Source organism: Populus nigra, chromosome 1 (genome assembly GCF_951802175.1).
Source record: "Populus nigra chromosome 1, ddPopNigr1.1, whole genome shotgun sequence".
Taxonomy (NCBI): domain Eukaryota; kingdom Viridiplantae; phylum Streptophyta; class Magnoliopsida; order Malpighiales; family Salicaceae; genus Populus; species Populus nigra.
The window spans coordinates 17,983,248-18,009,565 of NC_084852.1; the positions used below are offsets into that span (position 1 = coordinate 17,983,248).

At 33.2% G+C, this 26,318-nt stretch overlaps 3 protein-coding genes and 1 long non-coding RNA gene across 7 annotated transcripts; 1 reads left to right on the plus strand and 3 right to left on the minus strand.

Moving 5' to 3' along the window:
• The first annotated feature begins 1,772 nt into the window (after positions 1-1,772).
• On the plus strand, positions 1,773-9,316 carry LOC133690997 (protein arginine methyltransferase NDUFAF7 homolog, mitochondrial). Its single transcript, XM_062111287.1, has 13 exons — positions 1,773-2,038; positions 2,134-2,245; positions 3,051-3,133; positions 3,513-3,578; positions 4,195-4,295; positions 4,450-4,568; positions 5,045-5,085; positions 5,707-5,795; positions 6,177-6,339; positions 6,448-6,564; positions 6,731-6,775; positions 8,061-8,189; positions 8,612-9,316. Exons 1-13 carry the CDS (start codon positions 1,940-1,942, stop codon positions 8,744-8,746), a joined length of 1,299 nt encoding a protein of 432 aa, XP_061967271.1. The 5' UTR covers positions 1,773-1,939; the 3' UTR covers positions 8,747-9,316.
• Positions 9,317-12,174: 2,858 nt separating this feature from the next.
• Positions 12,175-13,295, minus strand: LOC133686511 (uncharacterized). The gene is made up of 2 exons (XR_009839931.1): positions 12,602-13,295; positions 12,175-12,456 (listed from the first exon to the last, which is right to left on the minus strand). It is a non-coding gene; the product is annotated as an uncharacterized LOC133686511 (long non-coding RNA).
• A 1,249-nt stretch (positions 13,296-14,544) lies between these two features.
• Positions 14,545-16,556, minus strand: LOC133686356 (large ribosomal subunit protein uL13y). Its single transcript, XM_062106969.1, has 4 exons — positions 16,185-16,556; positions 15,434-15,550; positions 15,254-15,341; positions 14,545-14,860 (listed from the first exon to the last, which is right to left on the minus strand). The coding sequence occupies exons 1-4, from the start codon at positions 16,454-16,456 to the stop codon at positions 14,717-14,719; spliced, it is 621 nt and encodes a 206-aa protein (XP_061962953.1). The 5' UTR covers positions 16,457-16,556; the 3' UTR covers positions 14,545-14,716.
• Positions 16,557-22,624: 6,068 nt separating this feature from the next.
• Positions 22,625-26,064, minus strand: LOC133699412 (transcription factor FAMA-like). Of its 4 annotated transcripts, XM_062122671.1 has the most exons (5): positions 25,869-26,064; positions 25,546-25,692; positions 24,744-25,448; positions 24,166-24,576; positions 23,672-24,072 (listed from the first exon to the last, which is right to left on the minus strand). In XM_062122671.1, the coding sequence occupies exons 2-5, from the start codon at positions 25,567-25,569 to the stop codon at positions 23,983-23,985; spliced, it is 1,230 nt and encodes a 409-aa protein (XP_061978655.1). In that variant the 5' UTR covers positions 25,570-25,692; positions 25,869-26,064; the 3' UTR covers positions 23,672-23,982. The 4 variants fall into 4 exon arrangements, with proteins under 4 accessions (XP_061978650.1, XP_061978643.1, XP_061978655.1 ...); XM_062122666.1 differs by lacking the exons at positions 25,546-25,692; positions 25,869-26,064 and adding an exon at positions 22,625-23,263 and having other exon boundaries at positions 23,968-24,072; positions 24,744-25,481; XM_062122659.1 differs by lacking the exons at positions 25,546-25,692; positions 25,869-26,064 and adding an exon at positions 22,625-23,266 and having other exon boundaries at positions 23,968-24,072; positions 24,744-25,481.
• Positions 26,065-26,318: the final 254 nt, after the last annotated feature.

A 26,318-nucleotide genomic window follows, 5' to 3' on the forward strand; every position in this document is an offset into this window, starting at 1 on the left:
GGTGATATTTTTTATTTTTTTTAATCATAAAGAGCAGTGATAATTGAATGAGCATAACTTACCATTCCTTAAAAATATCATAATTGTAAAATATAATTCAATTTGATTGATTTATCCGTAAATTTTAAAGCCTGTATTTTATTTGAGTTGGAGACTTATTACGTGTTTAGATTGTAATATATGATGCTTTTTAAAAATATATTTCACTTGAAAATATATCAAAATAAATATTTTATGTTTTTTTACATCAATACATTAAAATTATTGAAAAATACTAAAAAACTATCAATTTAATATTTTTTTCATACTAAACATGCTTTTAAAACATAATTTTAACTACAAAAACAAACTTTATCTTTATAGTTGAACATGATAAAACATTGATTCTGACAAAACCCATTTAACCTAGTTGAGTTTTTTGTTTTTTTTTATAAAAACATAACCAAGTCAACAACAACCAAGAAAAAAAATAAAATATTATTGTTTTAATTAAAATAGTTTACTCGATGATACCTTTTAATGAATTAGATATGAGAGGGAAAAATAAATAATTCTCATTTGCTGTGATGCTGTGTATGAGAAAAATTACCGATAGGGAGCTACGATGCCATAGTCCAATGTCCAGTATCGAAACATAGGCTCAAAACCCCATTCAAGTACTGGATAGTTTGTCCAACATGTTTGGGCTTAGAGCCTCCGATTGGCTGTTGGGGATGAAGAAGATCTCTGAATTTTATTGGCCTCAGCTTGCAAATGAGAGGAGATTGGACTTCTTGCATGCTATCCTAGAGCCTGTTTGTTAATTTTTGTAGTTATAATTTTTTAAAATTTTTTTTTAAAAAAATATGGTTAGTTGTGATTAATTGGATTTAAATACGTGTTTGGTAAAAATTATAATTAAAGTTTATGTGTAACAAAAAATATGTATAAAGTGTGGTTGCAGTTACTTTTTAAAGTGTTTTTTTACTTGGAAATGCATCAAAATAATATTTTTTTTATTTTTTAAAAATTATTTTTGATATCAGAGCATCAAAATGATCTGAAAAAATAAAAAAGTATTTCAATTTGAAGCAAAGAAAAAATAAAAAAAATCTCAAATATTTTCAAAAGAACTTTTGAAATGAAAAAATAAATAAGATTTTACGAAACTCAGTTAAAAAAACATGTAAAAACTGTTACACAAAATCTGCATTTTAAACTCAGTTTTTTAGTGGGTCCTATAATACAAAATATAATTTAATTTATTACCAAACACCTTACTGTATTTGTTTCACCACAAAAACAAAAATTAGTGAAAAACAAATGCAACCTAACCATTAAATTCACGATAAAACATAAACTAACAGCACCGAAGTGGATTCACGCAAAATTACTCATCTTTTGCTTTTGGAAAGAAAATTACTCTAGTTTTTAGTTATAATCCAAAACTATTTCTTATCAAATTTTTAACTTAAGCTTAAAATATATTTGGTAGAAATTTCATTTTCAAAAAATTACTAAACTCACCTTGTAGCATTAGTTATTTAAATTGGGTTGATCCGATAATCTGCTTATTCGAGATCTAACTGCAATATGAGTTACTCTATCAATGACTTTTTTTTTTAGGTTTTTTTTTTCAAATAATATTGTTTAATTTTTCTTTTAAATATTTTTTTTATCCAAAATAATATTAATTTTGTTTTAGACAAAAATTAAATAAGAATTAATAGAGCCAGGTTAACCCATGGATCTGCAGATTAACCCGACTATTAATGTATGACCCAAGCCTTAGACCCTGTCATTGCCCGTGTAAATCATCAATTTGCAGACTTGTAAAAATAATCCATTCAATAGGGGTTTAAGGCATGTCTCTACAAAACCCTCATCTCACCTGAGAGACAAGACAGAAACTTCAACACAGTAACCTACCACCTGCTATCATCAACCTGATACTTTTACCATGTTCACTCGCTCTCCAACAACCAAAAAGTTATCCTCTTTCTTTCATTCACACAAAACCCACTTCTCCACTAACATTGTTGGTGAAAAACCAGTCCTTGTAAGTCCTTTTTTCCCTTTCATTTTGTCATTTTTATTGTTTTGTTCTTTGATGAGGTTTTTCTAGTGATCGTATTTTTGTTTCTATTTGGATAGGTGAGAGATTTTATACATTCTGCACTATATGATCCAAAACATGGGTACTTCTCTCAAAGATCAAGGTCCGTTGGAGTTCTTGAGAGAAGCATTAAGTTCAATCAACTTGAAGGTATTGTTGATGATTTGCGATTGAAATCTTATTTTTTGTGATTTCTGATATGGGATTCATGAAAATTTTCAAATCTTTTTTTCCGATGATAACAATTTTGCAATGAAGGTTTTTTTTTTAATTAAAAAAACTGGGTCTGGCTCCTTATGTGTGGCAATGCATAAATTCTGCTGAAACAATAAATTAATGAACAAACTAAAATCTCGGTTATGTTTCTTAGACAATGCATGTGCAGGAGGTCGTGTCGTGTCGTGATAAATGCTTGGGAGAAGTAGCTTGCTGGGTGTAGATTAGCTGCACTGCAAAGCAAAAAATGAATCTATTGGCAGGAAATTTTGGCTCATACAGAAGAGGATAGGAGTAAAATTTCTATAAATTGGATTTGTTAGGAGAGCCAAAGATCATTTTTCATAAATGAATTGGTGAAAGAAGTATCACCCAACGAAAAATTAGAATTTAAAAGCATGACGCATAAAGCTTATTGAGTTATTGGCCTTGTTACTTTCGGAGCTGTAATGATATGCTGGGTATATGCTTCATGATGCACCAGTCATGTGTTTTCGTGACTTTGACACAAGCCAAATTTTTTTGTTTGAGTAAGTTAGTGCTTTTGATTTTCAGACTTTAGCATTGATTATTCATAGTCTGAATTTGTTTTGAGTACCCTGGACTATCATACTTTTACAGAGTGGAATTTATACTTGGCTTTAATACGGCAGTGAGTAGAAATTTCAGACTGTCACTAGTTCTTTTGGTGTAATTTTGCTAAAATTTGTTTTTGAGCATCTTTGTTTGCATGTTACAGGAAGAAAAGCTTATATGAACCACTTGGATAAAATTTACAAGCGGAGTGACATCTCATGGTTTACTCCAGTAGAGCTTTTTAAGGTAATCTCCCTCCACGCCCCTCACTGCAAAATGAGAAATTCTGAATTTTTTCAATTAAGAAAATCAGGGTTCAAGCGGTTATTTCATCCTCATTTCATCCTCATAACTGACAAGAATCTGCTATTACTTTCTCATTTGGAATTAGCTAGAGTTTATGAAGGATTAAATAATGTCTCTTCGTATCTATTTTCTTGCTTTTCTTTTCTTTCATCATCCACCCTTTAATTCGAGATCTTGATTATCTGTTTTCACTAGCCTTTTAATTTGAAGATTTATCATAATGGTTATAGTAAATCTTACTTGAAAAAAATGGAAAGAAATTTTTTTTGTCTAATGACTTTCTTGTTTTCTCATGTTCTGAACCTCTCCTTCCTTCTAGCCTTGGTATGCCCATGGAATTGCTGAAGCCATAATGCGTACATCACAACTTTCTGTTCCACTACAAGTAAGCTCCATATCTCTCTCAAATTGCAGACAGTTCATTTATTTATTTATTCTGAGTTTTAATAATTGTCTTCTGTGATTTGATTTTTAAAAGCATTCTGATTTATATCATTGTCCGGTATTTGAAGAGAAAGATTAAAGGCATGGGTTGCTCGGTCTAACTGATTTTCTATCATGAATTGATCACTGCATCTGAAGTAATCTGTATGTAGATGGAACATCTAGGCCCATATTTTTCTTCTATAAACTTAATGGTCTTGAGAGAAAGATCTCAGGTTGCAATTATACAACACACAGTTATGCTGAAAGCACACCTAACCATTCCCTTCCCTCTGTCCAAACATAGTGTTAGGTTCAATAGATTTACTTGAACTTTCTTTATTCTTTAGCTTCTGGTTACAGAAAACTGATATGTTGGACATTGCCTATGCTGGGACTTTTTTCTATTCATATTAATTATTGCTCTCATGTCAGATTTTGAATTTATGAATTTGATCTGGCAATGATAGCAGAGATCCAATTGTTATCTAATTTCTGGTTTCCATTGATGCCTTGAGTTCTGCATGACAAACATATTCTCTGAAATTTGATCCTGCTGTTTTATAACGTGCACTCAGATATATGAAATTGGTGGTGGATCAGGAATTTGTGCAAAGGGCATTCTAGACTACATAATGTTGAATGCACCTGCCAGAATATACAACAACATGACTTACACGTATGTGGGTTTACCATCCCTTTGTCTATCCTGGAACGAGTAAAATTCTCATATTTTAACTTCAAGTTTATGCATGCCCGTGATATGTATCATATTTACTAGCTTTCACGGGATTGTGGATATCTTGTTCTAAGTTACATTTCATTTGGTGCAGCTCAGTGGAAATCAGTCCCTCTCTGGCTGAAATACAAAAAGAAACTGTAGGAGAAGTTCGTAGTCACTTGTCAAAGTTTAGAGTAGAATGTCGTGATGCTGCTGACAGGAGTGGATGGGGTATGATTCCTTGAATTTTTTTAACTTATTTATTATTTCTTCATTATTCCCACTGTGGGATCGGAATATGGACTGAAGATCTATACTTTAAATCCACTGGATGGGTCCAGCCCTTCTCCAGTAACCCTCTTCCCTTGGTAATCTTTAGTGAGACTTGGACACGCACCACACTGTCCATAATTTTTGAGCGGTTGAGGTGAACACTATGATTCACTCAAGATTGAATGATTTTATCAAGATAATGTATGGAACATGGTAACTCTGAGGACCATATAAAAATGTTCCTTTTCCCATTCTCAAAAAATAAAATTATTCTCCTCTTTTCTGCTCGGCTGTTCATTCCTGAGTCAATCAAACATCCTACTGTCAACACTGATCTCTGACTCCTTTCAACTATAAATCATTTTGCTATTTGTTTTTCCTGCATATCACTGTCTCTGGCCGAGACACTGATTTTTAGTTTGTCTTTCTAACAGGGGATATCAAGCAACAACCATGTTGGGTGATCATGCTGGAGGTATTTTTATCTTAAGTTGTTCTTTGGGTGACAAGTTGTTGCTGTTAAGCCAGTGGTGCAAGTTATTCCCCAAAATCAAGTATTTAGAGATGCATGACATTCTGCTAGTGTTTTCTAGTTCCTACCTACATGTTTTGATGGTTATGATCGCATGTTTTGACCAAATTGATGCATGGGACTGTGATAAAGAATTGAAGCAATGTCATGAGGAGCATATTGACATGCCTGTTCTTTTAAGCATGAGGTCGCATATCAAACCATTTAAATACAAGAGCAGGTAGCTGCTCATAGCATTTTTCTGATTACTAAGAAAATAAAAAATCTAATGAAGTATGTAAGATGTATACAAAGATTAGTTTGTTATTATGCTCTTAAACTATAGCTTTGGTCTTCCTTGCTTCTTCTTAACCAATATGATATAGGTAGCAAAAGATTGTTCTCTTTCCTTTTCTTCAGCTTCTTACCAAAATCTTGATGCTGATTGCAAATTATGCTATCGAAAATGAAAAGTTGTTGGTCGATGAGTCTCTGCACCTTTTGATAAATACCCTTATCCTTGGGTTTCTTATTGTCATCTTTTGTCCCAAAAAAAAAATAAAATCTATACATTATTTCTTGCAGGTTCTCGATAATCTTCCACATGATCTTGTCTATTCAGAAAATCAGGTTTTCCCATGGAAAGAAGTATGGGTTGAGAAGCAACATGATAAGTAAGCAGCAGTGTGTGATTGGTATCCCAAAATTCCTCCCTTCACATTGCATTCACTGTTTCTAGTATCGTGCAAATCTCTTTAGTAGTTAACTTTGAGCCTCTATTGATATACTTGGGATGGTATAAATGACTCGTAATTTAAAAGGGGAGGAAAGGGTTAATTAGCTATGTAGTTGGTTCATGCACCTTACTTGTGGCAAATTGCTGGGGCTTGATGAGAATCTTGCATTAAAATCCACTAGGTTGGTTAATTCTAAGAAATATAATTGTGGGAGGCTTAGAATGTTAAAAGCTTCATAACAACTACAGAAGAACTTCTTTTATATTTGTTAGCTGTGGGACAAATTACATCTGATGCTCGTGTTTTCTGCATAAGCAGGGAATCACTCTTTGAGCTGTACAAGCCACTAGAAGACCCATTAATTAAGCGTTGTGTTGAGATCGTGGAACTGGACAAAAATCAGTCCGTGTCAATAGCAAAAAGTGTTTGGTCTAAGGTCTTCCCAAAACCTCGAAGATGTTGGCTCCCAACTGGTTGCTTGGTAAGGAATCAATAACTCTACCTTCCATGTCCATGATTTAGATAAGAAAAAGAAGCTTTCTGCTATATGAAATTTACTTCCGACAATGATATTTGTTTGAACATGCAGAAACTGCTAGATGTGTTACATGAGGTATTACCAAGGATGTCCTTAATTGCTTCAGACTTTAGTTTCCTACCTGATGTGAGTATACCTGGTGAAAGGGCTCCTTTAGTTTCAACCAAGGTATGTTCTTTCTCATATAACACAGTAACTTCTTTGTATATTGTAATATTATGGTATAACGTCAATACATGGAATGTGAAATGGTCTGATGTTGGTTTTGGAATTGGAGGGGCCATTTATGCATGGTCATAGAGATGATTTACCTTGTTCATAACTTGATTTGCAGAAAGATGGCCGCAGCGTAGATTACAACAGTTATCTGGACACAAAGGTGCTCTTCCCCCCATATTTTGTCTTGTTTCATGTTTATAGGAAATGCCTTGCATGATCTCATGTATAGTGCTGGAATTTTCATAGTCACTTCACAACCAATGAATAGTCAATCATAAACTTGCTAGTCCTGGTCCATGGGACACAGCCAATGAAGGTAAGTTAACAAATAATTTTGCTATGGCTTTGTGGATCTCTTGTGCTCTAAGATACAGTTGACAACACAGTTCTAAATATAGATCACCACAAACCAAAGGTTACCTTACTACAGGACTTGGAAATCCAATTAACTCAATGGATTCCTAGAAAAGGGCTAATTTTCATACTACTTGCGGATGCTATGTTTGCCTTGCTAGATTCCTTAAAATGTAGGAAGGTTGGCTAGAAATTTCTTGTAAAAGCACTAGCCCCTCTCAGCTCATAGATACATATAGATTGCTGTGAAAAGCTGTATTCAATGGAAGTCATATGTATGGCTTGGAGGGACGTCCTTTCTATTTGATGAGTTACAAAGTCAAATCCAAGTTATGTCGCATACCACTACTTTGATTGAGTTGTCGCATATCACTACTTTGATTGAGTTGTCTCAGGGAAAAAGTGAAATTCATTCTTCCTTGGTTAATTCCCTATCCTTGATCATCATAATTCTTGCCTCATCATCTTTTAAATTTTGAAACCAATTTTTGAGGGTCCTGTCCTCCTTGTCCCAACTTTCATTGCAATGCAACCAAAGGTGTCAAGCTTATCCTATACAGTTGAAACCTCTGAAGGGAGAGCCTCAGCATAAAATTTGAAACTGTTTTATTTATTTATTCCTTTCTGAGCCTCAGCATAAAATTTGCAACTGCTTTATTTATTTATTTATTTTCACGGTAACGTTCCTTGTGACCTCGTTAGTCTTTGGCCTATGGGCTTCAGCCCAAGTGAGGGTATACTGGGTTTAGTGACTAGGATTTAGCTTTAAATGTCACCGGAAAACAATGTCATTAAGTAAACAAATAGAAAGAGGAGAATAGAGGAGAAACCTTTGATAAATTGCAATTGAAAGTGCTACAAATCAGTGAGTTTTGTAGGTGTCCAGGTGGCAATAACTCTTGGGGTGTAATACTTAACTAATCTGATGTACTGAGCTCTTGCATTTTTTATGAACACTGAGCACGTTCACAGTGACTGTTCAACAGAAAGGCATTGAATCAATGGTCATATTTGCTCTTTCCGAGGTTATTCTTGTTTTCCAAATTCCAATGTTGCTTTAGTTGAACTCTGAGAAATTCAAGGTGTTGTAGGGTGATGCTGATATTTTTTTTCCTACGGACTTTTGGCTTTTGGAACGAATGGACCATTACTGCTCTGGGTGGATGAAACCGCATGGGGATAACTCAACCAAGCAAGGCAAGAAGAGGCGAACACTAGTGGTAAGTTTATTGTTTTAGGAGTAGTGCTGTCTATTTGCAGAGACATAATATTCTTGTTTAAAAGAGGGGTCATTAAAGTGATCAACTATAAACTATATACCTACTACCTTGCAAAGCTAACTATCAATATTAAGGAAGTGCCTTACTGCATTACGTTTTAAGATTAAAATTAAACAAATACAACAGTTACCTCTATGTTGGTATGTCCATGTGCCTAATTGGATTCAATATATGTTAATAGCCCATTACTTTACAAGATGTATAGGAAGAGGTAAAAATGGATGACAATGAGATTTTTTCTGACCTGAATGATGATAAAACTGTTTAAAGCGATGTGGTATGCTAACTGCACTAGAGAACAGAATAGATGTCATATACCTTTTCTTTTCATGTCTAGCTGAAGTTTATTATATCTTGTGTAGCTCGATACATCAGCATTCATGGAAGAGTTTGGTTTGCCCTCCAAGACGAGAACCAAGGATGGATACAACCCACTTCTGGATGATTTCAAGAATACCAAATTTTATCTTAGTGTCCCAACTCATAACATAAAATAGGCAGTCTGCAAATCGAATTTCCAAAAGATGATTTATAAGGACACATCAGGTTGACGAGGACCTTGTACAGTCTTGATTGCATCATCTGAAGAGAAACAAGGTCTATAAACCAAGAGATTTGGAGGTCATTTACATAGTGATGATCTATGTGAAGCACTTTTTGCCTTGTTATGCAGTCATGTGTTTGAATTTTGCAGAGCGATTTAAAACTCAATACATTCAAACAATTGTTCTGGGATGTCTATTTCTCCAAGGAGGAAACTCCATGGTGCAACTGGGGACTGCAAGCACTTTTTGCCTTGTTATGCAGTCATATGTAGTGGAATTGTGTAGAGCCATTTAAAACTAAATACAGTCAAACAATTGTTCTGGGATGTCTATTCTCCAAGGAGGAAACTCCACGGTGCAACTGGACTCCATGTGCTGAAGCTGAGAAAGGGAGGTTTGCTGATTGGATCCAAAACACCAGAAGCTCCGATGGCAAGTAATTTGAATTTAAATTTTTTCTCCTGTTATCCCAAATTTCATACCTTTTTCCCCCCAATAAATGGCCCTAAATTATATTTGTTATTTCCATTACAATAACCACATTAGAGTTTCTGGCATGATTTCTCTTTGCTTTGTGAATCAATCTGCATGTTAGAATTTGTGGTGGCTTGTATGCTCAGACCAGAATGTCCAGTCGCAGCGTGCAGCAAACAAAGACCAAGGCTTGCTTTCCTTGTATCAAGATATATCCTCAACCTGATTGACAGAATCATGCTTTATATTCTTGCTTTGAACCTTACCTTGCTACCACTGCCTTTGCCCGCCAACCTTTTTCTTTGTTCAGAGCACAAACACTTTCCATTCCAATCACACCAACCTAATTGTCCATTGCTCTGTTGGAAGAAATAAATAATCTGCATTATAGAAATACAAGAAAGAATAGTAGCAAATAGAGAGAGACCCTATCAATTGTATAGGGTCCCCTGCTATTTTCTGTTATGCCAGTATTCATGGCACATGTTTATCAATAAAAATTTTATAAAAATATTATAATCAATTCCAAAATTTTTTTTTTAATAAAATCATTAATATGTAACGTGCATACATAATATACAAATGTAAATACAAATATATTCTAAGCTCCATTAAAGTTCATCATGATTGTAGTTTTTTAAAATATTTTTTTTTAAGATTTGTTTTTGGATACATGTGAGGCAAATATTATAAATATAAACATGAAAAATTTTTATATTTTTTCTAAACAGTTAAAGATAACATAAGAAAATAATTAAGCGTCTCTTACTCGATAGAGTTATGCATGGATTAAAACCACCTCCAGTTTGACGTGATGACCTTCCTTTTCTCTTTTTTTTTTCTCTCTTCTCCTCAAATTCAGTGCCAGCCCCTTTAAAATTTCAGATCAATTCTTTTAATTTTTTTTCCTTCATATTTGATCCCTGTCCTTTTCATTACTATTTTATTTTTATTTTGAATAAATTATAAAATTACAAATACTTTTCAATTTCATCCATTTTTATTTTTTAATCTTTCAAATCGAACCTTATTCTTTTGATTACTATATTTTTAAATTATATATTTTTTTTTAATTTCACCCCATTTTATTTTTTAATCTTTCAAATTTAGTTTTCATTTTTTTTATTGCTATTTATTTTATTTGAGATAATTTTTTATATTGTTATTTTTTTTACAATTTCATCTTTATTTGGGATCCTCATTCTTTTTATTGCTATCGCTTTTTCTTTGATAAGTTTTTTAAATTGATTTTTTTTCATGATTTCATCATTCAAAATTAAATTGATTGTGAATTAAACCCGTGTCGAGGATTTCACGGGTTGCAAGTTTTAGAGATTAAACTGAGTTTAGGAGGTTTGTCCAAGCCCCCCCCCCCCCCCCCCCTGATTTTTTTACCCTTTTTTAGAGTTTTGAGTTATTAATTTTTTTTTTTTATGGTTTGTCTTCTATGGATTAGTATTGAGTTCATGACTAGTCATAGGTTTCAAAGGTTAATGTGAATTGACTTTTTTTTTAATTGATTTATTTTAATTTTATTATTCAACATTTAATTTATTTGAAATTGATCTTCATACCATTTTTTTTGTCCTTTCTATTGAGTTACGCTAATCATGTGCTCATAGTTGTGGGATTTGCAAGTTAATTTTTTTAACTTGAGTTGTTAATGTGAGTTGACTTTTTTTTGAATTGATTTATTTTAATTTTATTATTCAACATTTAATTTATTTGAAATTGATCTTCATACCATTTTTTTTTCTTTCTATTGAGTTACGCTAATCATGTGCTCATAGTTGCGGGGTTTGCAAGTTAATTCAAGTTGATTTAGATTTTTTTCCTATTGCTATGAGGTTAGTTTCAGGTTCATAACTAGTCATCAGTTTCAAATATTAACGTGGATTGACTTTTTTTGTAGTGTTTTTAAAATTAATTTATTTTAATTTTATCATTTAATATTTGATTTATTAAAAATTGGTATTCATACTTTTCTTCTCTTTCCTTTCCTTTCTATTGAGTTATCTCGTTCCTGTGCCCATCATTGCAGGGTTTGCAGGTTAACCCGGGTTGACTCATTTTTTTCATTGCTTGTATTAAATATATTTTTTTATTTTTATCCTTTAACATTTAATTATTTGATGGTTAAACTTCATGATTTTATTCATTTTTCTTTTGAATGTGATCACCATGGTATCATGATTGGGTCAAATATTTTGTATCTTGACCCGGGTGAGCTCGGAATGAGTCTTTTTGACCTTTTTTTTTAATTATTATTATTATTTAATTTTCATCATTCAAAATTTTATTTGTTAGAGATCGAGTTTCACTTTTTTTTATGAAATTATCAATAAACTATGTAAATAACCTGACAAATATTTTATGGGTTAGTGAGATAGGGTTAGACCCAAGACAAGATATGGTCATATCAAATATAGTTGCTAAAAAAAACTATAATATTTTATTTGACTATTGGATTAGATTTAAATTTTTTCAGGAGATTCTCTAGACCTAGTTCTATTTGAGACATTTTGTCAATCCATTCGCAACATGAATTTTCTTAAATTAGGCTAGGAAGATGATGTTTGAGCTAATTTTATTATTTTTCTAGATTTCATGTTCTACTTCAAATTTTCTATTATTTTTCTTCATGTTTTAGAATCAATGATTTTATTATTTAGTAGAGTTAGATTCTATCCTGTTTAAAGAAGTTATAAACCTCATAAAAAGCTAGACTACATTAGACTTTATTTTTAGAGAATAAAACTTTGAATATAGAATTCTTGTCTGCAATTCTTTGCCTTTGTTTTGCTATTGTTCTTGTTTGTGCTTCTTCCTGCATCCCCTGCACCCTGGGACTCCTAAGCCGGGCGGTTCTCTAAAAAACCATCAAAGGATATATGAAACAAGATAGCTGCTTGCATCTAAATTATGTGAACATAGAAGCCACTAATTAAACACATTTCCATCCCTAACAACATAATTAAGGCATATTTGTTTAATTTATACAGGAACCAAGCTGGGTCGATAGATATGATTTGTGAGCTTAGAAAGCGTGCTCATGGCCAACAAGTTCCAGGCGGAATAAGACCCTAGAATATAACATTGCATCCCTTGAACAGAAACCCATTTGCATCATTTGGATTCGTTCTTCCTTGTGCTGGAATAAACCCTCCAAGTGCTTGTATAGAGCAATCCTACAAATAATGAAAGGATACGAACTGATCAAGAACAACAATATTAACTTAAGTGGCCTATGATTTAGAGACATGGAACTTGGTTAAAGTTCCCTGTATGCTGTTGAAGTAAAAGGTATACCTCAGAAATAGATTGGCCACTTACAAAGATGAAATCAACAGCACCCTGTATGCTGCAACGCTTGAAGTAATGCCTGCCTCCATCATCCAACAGTGTTTTTGTTGTATTAAACTCAATCCATCTAGAAGGTCAAGGAAGGTAGCTACCAGCTGTCACCGTCCAGCCACCAACCGCTCAGCCGCCAGCCACCAGCTGTTTGCCGCCACAACCGCCATAGCCGCCAGCCGCCTTCACACTTGAAGGTTGAATTTTCTTGTTTTGAATTCGTGTATAAATAGCAAGCTGAGCTTATGCTATTATGTGTGGAGAGATTAGAGAGAAATACTAGAAAGAAAGAGAGAGGGCGTGTATTAAGCTTTTGTGTTATTTTTTTGCTTCTGTAAGCTTTTGTTCTTGAAATAAAACTTTGTGTTTTATCCCTTCTGAGTGTTTCAAAGCTACAACCAGTGATTTCTCTCACTAATAGTGTGTTTTGCACCCCTGCAAAGCCACATTGGCAAAATGCAGTCTTGTCGCCGGTTACCATTGCAGCTACTGCTGGCACCTTGGGTTGTTATTATGTGGAAAATTATTGGAGTTCTGCAAAACGAACAAACAATATCATCAGTTACGAAAATTTAAAAGAAAATGGAAGTAGATTTCCCTGACTGACGGACAATCTGGAAATGCGTAAAAGAGAGATTCTTTTCTTTTCTTAGACAATCATGATTATGTTAAGATTATCGATCACTTACCACAAAGGTCATGCTTCTAACTACAATATAATCTGCTAAAGACATCTAAGTAGCGCTTTGTGCTGTTGAATAATGCTCATCCCAAACAATCCTAGTCCTCCTTTTTCCCTCTCCTTTGAGAATGATATACGGTTTGTTACTGTTATAAAGGATCTTAACCTTCTCCTTAGACAATACACAAAATAGTTATGTAGACTAAGAGAGAAATTACTGTTCATCCATGCATAAACAGAAGCGTGTAATTGTACACTAGAAAAGTTTCCATGGCCTGGCTGATCAACAAGGAGTGTTTTGTAAGGCAATGCCTTTCTGTTAGGATCATACTTCTTACTACCATATCTTTGGAAGTTTTCATTGGCTAATCCTAATTGAAAACTGCACAGCATGAGAGCAAAACATGAGCATGAAGACCATGGAAGAAACATCTTGATAGAGAAAAGTGATGACAAAACTTGCGTGTAAGAAAAAAAATGGTTAAACCATGAGAAAACAAAGTGTATCAAAAATAAAATTGTTTTATACATTCTTGGCTAGTCTGAAAAAAGATATCAAAGTTTTAAAGATTTTCGAGGGGAAAAGGGAAAGCCATAAGTCTGTTTATCGAATTAGAATCAACAAATGGAAAGGTACAGGAATAGTGAAAAAGATGGGGTGGCATTTCCAGGCCCCCAAAACCCAGCCCTAAAATGAAAGGGATCAGCTGACGTACACAATAGCAGTAAAGAATTCCTAGTGAAGATTTGATATCCTCAAGTAAACGATGCTTGATCTCTTGTTTGAGGGGTGATCATTTAGCAAGATCATGGATTTTCCCTAATTGGCATAATAAACGTTACTAACAAAGGAGTCAAGCAACAACTGGCCGACTTTTAAGTCCCATAAATACCCAATGATTGGCTAAGAAAGAAGAGTAATTGCCACATGAAATAGTAAGAAAATTTTGATTCATTACAGATAGCATTGCCCCTGATCAAGACTGGCCCATGTCAATGGGAGTTCCAAGCAAGGACAGTGGATACAGAGCTCCATTTAAGTTTTCATGGTAATCCCCCTTCAATGTTCCACTGGAAACATTTTCCTGGGCATCTTGTTGAGGGAGCATTGGAACTAAACTCCTTTATGACCCTGAATTCCTGCTCTTAATTATTTCTTGTTTTCCCAGTCAAACCCATTAAACAACCAAGAGCGAAACGGTCCAAAATTTTTTCAGGATATGCAAAACACCAAGGGGGATAAAGGAAGGTTCAAAATATTATATATCTAAACTGAAAAGCCAAACCATGTTTCCAATAAAACTGTTGATAAAGTTAATTCACTCGAACAGAAATTGTTAAAAAAGAAAGCAGTCTGGGATGCAAAAACAATATTCTCAGAGTTTCTCATTCACTAGCAACCTTCTCTCCAATCAATATTTGAGTGGAGCAATGATGTCTAGCTGGGGACCAAGCTTCTCCTCTGCAGTCTTCTCAGCCTTGACCCTCAGTTTTGCCAACTGCTTCTTTCTCTCATAGATCAACTGGGCTCTTTCCTTTCTCTTCATCTCAAGCTCCTGCAGGGAAGAACAGGTCAGAAAAAGGTGCCTCACAAAAAACTCGATGACCAGTGTTTATTGACAAAGGCAAATTATTGCCAGTAAAATCATGCAATACGTTGTACAATAGCTGGCATCCTTAGAAGTTAATAGCTAAATGGAAGACTCCATCAAATATCGCAGATAGAAACAACATTAGTGGCAAATTGCGATCATTGTCCAGCATATGACAATAACAGCCATCTCTGCACTGTACAATTTAAAGTACAAAGAAAACATGGGAAGGGATTCTAATTGTTAACCTAATTACAGTCTGATGAAATATTTAAATAGGTAGCATCCAACTAAGGGAGAATATGGTAAGTGGGCAGCAAAAATGAAAGAGGAAGGAATTAGGTAGCCAATTCATACCTTGATGGTATCATAGTGGTTCCATCCAACCTCAGATGAAAGCTGTCCTAACAAGCAATACTTGTGTCCAGGCTGGAGCCTCAAAACCCTGATTCATCCAAAACATAGAAAGAATAAGCATCCAGCTACATGAACCGCAAAAAACATAGTTCTCACATAAGATCTTCTAAGAAGACTCACTTGAGAGCATCAGGGATCACCATCCTCTTTGTCTTATCATATGGAGGAGGAACACCCTCAAAAACCTTCAAACGAGCAAGAGCAGCCTCTCCACGCTTGGTCTTGTGAGGAATCATCCTTCAAACCAAATAAATTTTAGATCATAGATAAAACCAAAACAGCATGGGGACACTAAAGTTGTAACTTCGACTACCAAAAACATTGCAAGATGCAAATACGAATACAACAAAAACATAAAAACAACTATCAACAATCATCTAATTCCAGAATATGGGGCACTTCCCCTATAAAGACACCTCAACGGCACAAACATCATTTCAAACGCTAAAATTCAATCGCAAAAACTTGACACTTTCTCTACCGTAATCAACTTAAAAGTTCTTATTCCTCAAACGCACATCCAAACTATTATCCACTCACAACTAAGTAACCTCTTTGTTCTCAATAAAAAAACCTTCAGCATCAAAGAGTTGTAACTGCAATAATAAACCGTAATATACTGTAAATCTTTATGGCTTCAGGACCCTCAACTGTTAAAGCTTAAAATTTTCCGTGCTTAGCAAAATAAGGATCAGCTATGTTTAAACTTTAATTATACATCTCTAAAGATGCTAACATCTCACAAATCACAACATGGGTTATCCTATAACAATCCAAATATCATCTTCTACAACTAACCAAACCAAAAAAAACCAACAAAAAAACAAACTTTCTCAACAAAACTCAAATTTTAATAAATAAAAAAACTAACCCTCTAATGGTACGCCAGAGAATCTTGGAAGGAGCCCTGAAGTGAATAGGACCATGAGAAGGCTTAGTGTTCATGCGTTTCCTCAAGAACCTTAGGTACTTCATTTTCTGCCTTACTAAACCACCAGAGATACAAATCTCTTCACACCTAACAACAACAACTTTCTGCCCATTTAGTAGCTCTTTAGCAAGTATTGATGCAAGCCTGCCTAGCATATGATGCCTTGCATCAACAACAACTCTTTTTGCACAGATCCCTGACCCAGACACCATTGTGGCTGTGTGTGTCTCTCTGCTTTCTCTGGCTGAGCGGCTCGTTTGAGGGAGGTGAGAAAAGAGAGGGCCTTTAGGGTTTTTGTGTTTGTAGGTTTGAGAGGGTTTTATATGGGGTGGTATTTTTATGGACTTTAGAGAGTTGGGCCTTAAGGTTTTGTATTTTAGGGCTGGGCTCTATATATTTAGCCAGCCCATGATAATTGATGTTATGGGCTCTATATATTTACACTCTATATATTTAGTGTTCCCCTCGTGGAACATTGTTACTTTTAAATAGTAATTTGTTATTTTTATTCCTTGATTTTTTCCATCGAGTGCATTTTATTATATTATTTTTTAATATTATATTTTTTTATTGGGTTATGTTATTTTCATGCATCACAAATTTAGCAAGTTAATTCAATTGATTTGATTTTTTTTTAATTAACTTTTTTTTTAATTTTATCCTTTAATATTGAGTTGATTGAGAATTAGACTTCATAATTTTTTTTGTTTGCTTTCTATTAGGTTACTTTGGTCTCATAATCTGAGAATAATACTTAACGGGTTAACACGATTAACTCGAGTTTTCTTTTTATTTTTCTTAATTAACTTTTTTTTAATGTTATCTTTTAATATTGGATTGATTTGGAATTATAATTCATGATTTTTTTTTATTTACTTTCTGTTGGGTTACTTCGGTCTCATAACCTATGAATAGTGCTTAACAGGTTAATCTGAGTTGACTCAAGTTGTTTTTTATGTCTTTTTTTAATCAAGTTTTTTTCTTTCTTTCCTATTTCATCATTGGGTCAATTGGGAGTTGCATTTCATAATCTGTTTTGATTTACTTTTTATAGAGATATCTTAATCTCATGATTAGAGTTGTGGATTTTTGGCATTTTAACCCCAATTAATCGAGTCATTTTTAAAATTTTCTTCTAAAATGTTATCTTGGTCATGATTATTCAACATTGGATATGGTTTTTTATTGAGTTATTCTTATCTCATGACCTGGATCGGGGGTTTGACGGATTAACCTAGTTAACATGTTGTTTTTCTTTTTTATTGACTTTTTTTCTACCAATTTCATCATTTAATTTTATATTTGATTGAAAAACAGGCCTTATGATTTGTTTTGGTTTACTTTTAATTAGGTTATATAAGCTTTATGACCTAGAAATAGTGCTTAACGGGTTAACATGAGGATCAACTAACCCTTAATGATGTCATATATATGCTATTAACTTAATTTATAACTTTTAATGATGTCAACTAAAAGTGGATCATCACCATAAAAAAGATAGGAATAATCCTGAATAGGGTTATTTGGTCATAAAACAATAATTGGAGTTGACAAAAACAAAGTTTACAGAAGTAATGAATGGAGTGGTTGGTTTGAGAACCAAAGTGGCTAGTCTTTGAGATGGGCCAAATCGTAGAGGTTTAAAAGGAAGAAGGTCTACGAGATAAGCTAATTCATATTTGAAAAAACTCTATAGCCAAAAATACAAATGAAAAGGTCAAAGATCTTGATGACAATCATTGTGGTAGGTTTTGGCCCATAAAAGCAAAGGCCTATAGGAGTTTGGCCACTTAAGCAATTCAATCATAGGAGGGTAGATAGGGAGGATGGATTTCAAGATGGTTTGAATAGAGATTTTAGCAGTATTAAGATGGAAATTATGGCTTTTCAAGGAAAAAACGACCTAGAAGTTTATTTAAAGTGGGAAAAAAGTGGAGTTAATTTTTTACTATCACCATTGCTCTATGATAAAGAAAGCAAAACTTATTATTATTTAGTTTATTGAATGTGCTATTATTTAGTGGGATCAACTTGTCTTAGAAAAAAAAGGAGTAATAGAGAAAGACCCATAGATACCAAGGATGAGGTAAAAGTAGTCATGAAAAAAAGGTTTATTCTTGATCATTATTATAGAAAACTATATCAAAGATGGCAGAGTTTGTCTCAGGGTTCTAGGAATATGAAGGATTATCACAAGGAAATGAAGATTGTAAAGATTAGAGCTAATGTTATAGAGGATAAAGAAGCTACAATTGCAAGGTTCTTGGATGGATTGAATAGAGATATAAATAATATGGTTACTTTACAACACTATATTAAGATTGAAAATATGATTCATATAGCTACCAAGATAAAGAGATTGTCAAAGAGAAAGGGCAGTATATTTCAATAAGGTAATTCAAGTTTATTTTTAGCTTATAGGCCAAATTGTAGGAGAGAAGGGGCTTTCACATTAAAGTTGAATATTGTGGGCATAAAGTTGAATCATCTAAGGCTTGGAGGAAATATTCAACCATTAAAACAAAAAAAGGTATAGTTGAGATCCCATTTAATCATAATTATGATATTAAGTGTTTAGAGAGTGGACATATAGATTCACAATGTCCAAATAAAAAGATTATGGTTATGAGGAAGCATGGTAAGATTGAATCTAAAAGTGAAAAATCCAAGGAGGATGAGATGCCACCACTTGAGGACTATAGTAATGTTAAATATCTAGTTGAAGAAAAGACTTTGGTGATTAATAGATCATTTAATGTTGAAATTAAGAAGGATGATGTAAAACAATAAAAGAAAAACATATTTTATACTAGATGCCACATAAATAATAAGGTATGTAGTATGATTATTGATGGTGGGAGTTGTGCTAATGTTGCTAGTACTACACTTGTTAAAAAAATTAAATCTAAACATTATCAAACATGAAAAGCTTTATAGACGTTAATGGTTGAATGATCATGAAGAAGTAAGAGTAACTAAGCAAGTTTTGGTTTCTTTTTCAGTTAGAAAATATAAGAATACGATTTTGTGTGATGTTATGCCTATATATGCTACTCATTTATAATTTGAGAGACCTTTTCAATTTGATACAAAAATCAATGATGATAGGCTTAAGAACATATAATCTCTAGAGAATGGTGAAAAGACATTCATACTTATACCATTATCCCCAAGACGAGTGTATAAAAACCAATTGAAATTGAAAGGAGAAAGTGAAGCCAAAGAAAATATCAAACCATATGATAATGTGATGAGGAGTGAAAATAAAGTGAGCTGAGAGAGAAAAAGGTTAGATTCAAATAAAATAAGAATTAGTGGGGATTCAGCTTAAAAAAGAGAGAAGAAAAGAAAAGAGAAAAAGGAAGGGTGAGAAAAGAAAAGTGTGGAAAATTTTAAGAAAAATGTTAATTTTTATACAAAGAGGGGTGAGATAAATAATGCTTATTTTTATGATATGCATATAATTTTACTTGTGTATAAGGAATAGCATATTTTAACATTAATGACCTTGATCATTATATTCCTATTATTTGTGTTTCTTTATTACATGATTTTAAGGATATATTTCCTTATAAAATTCCTAGTGGGTTGCCACTTATTAGGAGATTGAGCACTAAATTAATCTTGTACCTGGAGCATCTGTACCTAATCAACCAGCCTATAAAATTAATCATGATGAGATAAAGAAACTATAAATCAAGTAGAGGAGTTGATGTCAAAAGGGTGCATAAGAGAAAACATGAGTTCATGTGCAATTCTAGTGTTGTTAATACCAAAAAATAATGAGACTTGGAGAATGTATATTGATTTTCGTGTCATGAGCAATTTTACAGTAAAATATAGACATTCATTTCCCAGACTTGATGATATATTAGGTTAATTGCATGAGTTTATGTATAATTTCTAAGATTGATTTGAAAAATGAATACCATCAAATAAGAATGAAAGAGAGAAATGAATGAAAAATTACCTTTAAATCTAAATATGGCTTATATAAGTGGTTAGTTATGTTTTTTGAACTTACTAATACATCTTGTACTTTTATGAGATTAGTAAACCATGTTTTGTACAATTTTATAGTTAAGTTTATTGTGGTTTGTTTTGAAGATATTTTGATTTATAGCAAGAATTTAGAAGAGCATGTTAAAAATTTAAGAAATGTATTACTTGTCTTACAAAAAGAATGTTTATATACTAGTATAAAAATGTGTGATTTTTTAATGGAAAATATTGTATTTCTTCAATATTTATTAAAGAAAAGAGATTGTGCGTACCTAATTATTTTATGCATGAATTGTTAGTTCGTAAAGCTCATAAGGATTGATTAATAGGGCACTTTAGGGTTGCTAAGACTTTAGATATTTTGTATAAGTATTTTTATTGGTCTAAGATGAAAAGATATATGCAAAGAATTTATATTAGATGTATAACATGTAAACAAGCTAAGTTTAAAGTTTTACCTCGATATATATCTACTCCTGTACATGTGCCTAAGGAACCTAAGGTTGATATATATATATATGGATTTTGTATTAGGTTTGCCTAGCTAAAAATAGAGTAGGGTTATTTTTTTATAATTATATATAGGTTTTCTAGATGAAACAATTCATATCTTGTCATAAAATTGATGGTGTAACTAACATAGCTTATTTATTCTATAAAGAAACAATTCAGCTATATGAGGTACCTAAGAGCATTATATATGACCATGTTGTTAAATTTCTTAGCTACTTTTAAAGGTTTTGTGGGGGAAGACTAGGAAAAACATTTGTTATTTTTTACTACTTGTCATCCACAAATAGATAGTCAAACTGAAATAGTTTATAAGACTTTAACTATATTATTAGGAATTATCATTCAAAAGAATTTGAAAAATTAGGAAAATTGTTTGTCATTTATTGAATTTGCTTATAATATGAGTGTTTATTCTACTACTAATTATTCTCCTTTTGAAATTGTATATGGCTTTAATCATTTGACTCCTTTGGATTCATTTCCTTTAGCTATTGATGAAAAGGTTAGTCTTGATAGCAATAAAAAAACATAGATAGTAAAGGCTTTCCATGAGAATGTGAGGCGAAAAATATAAAAAAACAAATAAACAATATGCATTCAAAACTAATAAAGAACGAAAAAAAGTAAATGATAATGCCTATAAAATAGATCTACCAAGAGAATATGATGTTAGTGTTACTTTTAATGTTTATAATCTCTCTTTGTTTGATGTAGGTGAAGGTTCAAGGTCGAATCGTTATGAGAAGAGAGGGGATGGTGTGATCCAAACTGTACCAAATAACTTATTAAAAGTTCCAGTTAGGCCAATTATAAGATCAAAGGTAAAGAAGCTTGAAGATGCATTTAATGAGCTTATTCAAAGTATTTGGACCAAAATGAATTTGAATAAGAGTATATCTTCAATAAGTGATGATCAAACTTTAGTCAATCTAATTTATATGCAAGAGGGACCTAATCCATCTATAACATGACCTAGTTATTTTGCAATGGTAGACTAATTAATTTTGGCATTAAAGATGATTTTAGACATATTTTTCTTAATGCATAGGTTTACTCTAATTAATAAGTATAATTTTTAATCGGACTGTTATATTGGGATAAAGTTTTACCAGAAGTTTCTAAAGGTCTTGTTCTATATTGGATTAAAATTTCAAGACAATCGGATATCTGAAAGGCCTTATAATAAGGTCCAGAAACTATTGTGCGAAAATTTTATTAGTTTTATAATTGATTTAAGATTCTTCTTCCTGTTTTATTTAGAAATATTTTATTATTTTTTCATCATTGTTTAGGATATTTTACCTAGTATAAATATGATTTTTTAGCTTGTATTTAGATTTTAAAAATAATAATAAAAGGTGGATTGATTATTCAGAAATAAAACTTGTGTATAAGAGTTTGTTCTTACTCATGGTTCCTCATAAAACTAACATGAATTATCGAAGAATTAATCAAGCTTTGTGTTGTTTTTTATACTTCTCATTTGTGTCTATTCATAGGCATTGTGTGGGGGATTGGTTTTTATAGCATTGATGTCTTGATATAAGTTATCGTTGTGTTAAGCTCAATTACAAGCTTAAATTTAGCTTTCTTGAGAATGGTCAATTTGGTTATGAGTTTCTGTATTTTTATATCCACAAGGTTTGCATCAGATATCCTAATTCTTTCACTATCTCCACTTCCTTTCATGTTTGTTAATGTTTTATGACAGAAAAAAAAACATATACGAAAAGGACATAAACATATCTAGTTGTAGGGATGAAAATAAATCTATAAAAATAAATCTATCTCTAGAATAATTTTTAAGTAAATTTATGTCTTTTCAAAACTAAAAGAGTGTGTTTGATTGTATAAACAGAGATAAAAATATAAAAATAAATATATTTCTAAAATAATTTTGAAATGAGTTTAAGTTGTTACAATACAAAAAGAAAAAGGAAAATATGTATCTTTTATCCTAATTATCTCAATCTCTTCTCTATCACAAGACAATATCCAAGTTAAAAGGGATTTAAAAAACTTATATTGCCTTATCATGTGCAAACATCACCTCTCTAACATGACAGCAAGATCTTTCTCTTATATAAGAAAACACCAAATCAGCATCCATGATAAACTCACTTGACACATTACCTTCACCTTTTGAACAGGGCAAACACCAAAACCCCATGCATTAATTGCACTGGACACTATCGTATTTGACTCAAGGAGAAGCCAGAAACAGTAACCCCACAGGATAAAACGTTCTACAATATGCAGGACAAAATTGGGGTGAGCAAGCATGAATCTTCACAAACTCTCAATTAGGGGACCTACGACAATGGCAGCATCAGGGTCCAGCCTAATACTACCAAATCTTGATTTCCGACAAGTCAAACCACTGCAAGAAGATACGGGACTCGTTGACCTTCGACCTCATAATAAGTGCAAATCATTGTGGTTCAAGCATGCATCATCAACGAAATCTGTCTCCACAACCCATTTTCTCTTCTCTGCCAAACCATCTTCTGATCCATCACATATACATAAGACAAAGAGACCAGAGACACTCGGTTACCATGGTACTAGCAGCCAGCATGTGTAATTTGTTTGTTATCACGAAAAAAAAAAACAAACAAACAAAGTCAACCCAATTGTATATCTTCTGTCATTCTCAAGGATGAGACTTCGCATCAAAATTATTCATAAAGATTCTTACTTTTTACACTTTGTCGTGAGGTTTGAACTATGATGGTTAAAGAAAAGTTATCTTCTTAAAATGTTTTACTTTAAAATCGGCAAGAAACGCTATGTCACACTCTTAAAATGTTTAATTGTTATGTGGCGTAGAGGTGTCTAATAATACTAATCTATGCAACAAATTAAAAGAAAATAGGAAAAAGGAAAAAGTCTAGATCAGAAGGCTTGCATGATTAGCAAAATTAATCACCCCCACCATTAATTGTCAAAGTGCGAATACATATTCTTACAATATTGAAGATAGAAAATGTAAAGAGAATAAGAACCAAGAGACAGACAGACTGCATACACATGGGCTCGTCAGAATCACTAGTCCAAACTATCCAATACTTAGTTACTAGATCAGTAACTAGTAATTATTAACAAAAAAAAAAAGGGAAAAACAATGGGGAAAAAAAAGTTATAGCCAAAAAGGATAATCGAAAAGTAGGTATGTATCAAAATACATAGCAGCTCATCTTTTCTGTACCATTTTTGACTTGTATCAAATGCTGCTATTTGCATGGATGAAATTGAATATCTGTTGAACTGAGCTTGCTATATCTTCTGCTGTAAACCCAGAGTCACTTGCAATCTGAACCAAAGAAGAAAAATACTTTTTATTCAAGATTGATTCAGTAAAAAAAAAAAAAGGTGTTAGATGAGCAAAGGGCAGCTGATTTTATACTTTGACATTAAATGAATAGAGAACAGTTTGATCAATGGTGGTGATGTTGGTGTGGAGTATGTTAAGCTGCAAATCTTCTAGTGCTGCAATGGCCTTAATGAGCTGGCCTGGCCTTCTCCTAGACAGGATCTTGATCATGGCATCAAACCCTAAAAGCTTTACTTCAACATCAGCCAAGCAAGACTTGTTTTCAGCTGTTTCTTCACGGAGTCCGGTCTCGAAGTCCACGAGCTTCATTTGATCATTTGGTAGAGGCATAGGAGAAAAGAATGCAGGCTGAGCTGGTTGTTGGATTGCAAGAGAGGAATCATCCATCAGTCTTCGCCGTTTCTGGGATTCTAGGCACTGAAGTAGTTGCTCCAATTCTCTCACAAACTCTATGGCTCCACCAATTATTGAAGCTTGATCTCCCTGCATATCCACAAAAACCAATATCCTGTTATAGAATGTCCTTAAAAGACTAAAAATGGTTTCCAATTTGGTGGTTGTATATCAAACAAATTAAGATTTTGATAAAAAAAAAAAAATCAATTGAATTTTCATGGCATTTCTTGAATGGATCACATAAAACTTGATACCCGTTGCACATATGATCCTGGCATGAGAGACCTCAAGACTCGAAGATGCTCATTCATTTGCTTTCTTCGATTTCTTTCAACTGCAATATGAGTCATTCTTTGGCTCTCAACTTCCTCACTTGTCTTGATAGTTCTTGGCCTTTTTCTCTTGTTCTTCCCCTCTGGTATAGGGTTCTTGTTTTGAAGATCTTGATCTCCAAGAAACTGAAGTTGCACCGAGTTGTTATCCGAAATCCTAGCTTCTTCATCTTCTCCAATACCCCTCTCTTCCCCCACCATTCCTGCCCTATTCTCCCCACTACTTACTCCTGTAAACATTTCTTCAATATTTTCTCCACCTAGTTGAGGAACCCTTATAGATTGTTCCTCAATCTTATCATTCAAAACAGGAAACTTAAGGAAGTAAACCGGATCAATCCCAGTTTCTTCCTCCGATATCTTGTTTTGATTTAAGGCCAACTTAGGCCCAAAATCTGCAAATTGCATCACATCAGCAAAGCTCAATTTATCGAAAGAAGTAGAAGTGCAAAACCCGGATGACATTTGTTGTTGATGTTGTTGAGGATTATTGAGCATATAATCAATCATCCCGTTGTTGCAATCATCATCACCAGAAGTTCCACCTATCCGCTGCTTCATGAGTCCAAGGTGGTCTTGTTGTTGATGATGATGATCTAGAGAGTAATCTAGCTCAGTAAAACTTCCCTGCGAGAAGTTAAGTTCAGAGCAAAGTAACATGGTGGCGAATTGATTTATCAATAATAAAAAAAAAAAAGTACTATACTAGTGAGAGCTAAGATACCGTGTAATTCTCTTCTTTATCCATCGCTATATATACGTGTGTGAATGGCTTTAATAATAATAATAAAAAAAAAAAACCCTGAAGCTAGAAGCTCATCAATTCATGCAAGGACAAGCTGCTAGTCAAATTTCTTTAACCATTGTCCACCTGAGAAGAAAAAACATATGATTCCATCAAATTAACAGCAAGTAAATATCGTACTAGTAATAGAGACATAAACTTAAGCAGCTAGCTGTTATAACACTAGGTTTTGGTTAGAGTAGAAAAAACATGAAACAAAGTTGCATGGAAGTGATTGGAAATAGAAGTTGCCACATAATAACCTGATTGGAGAGAGACGATGAGAGAAGAAGAATAAGACAAAGGGTCAAAATTTAAGTGGGGTTATGATATTTTGAAAGGCAGAAGAGGCGTGGGGTGCCCCCATGGAAGTAGATTTTATATCAACTGAAAATTTCTTGGATTGAGGGGTGGCGAGTGTTGTCTTTACATAATGGGCCAGGATTGCCTGTAAGAGCTGGCTTTGACTTGATGAGAGGGAGAGGGAGAGGGGGAGAGAGAGAGGAGCCTTGTGGATTAATGTCCACCTTACAGTTTCACCTCCCTTTCACCTCCCATTATTTATGTGTTTCACAGGCCAACAACGCTCTTTTCATTGCTTTTTACCACCTCTTTTCATGACTCTAATTAAAGATGAAGGCTGCAGATTTGAACATTTCAACTTTCAACTCTGAAAATTAGATGATATCGTCTAGGGTATCATGGGCTTGATT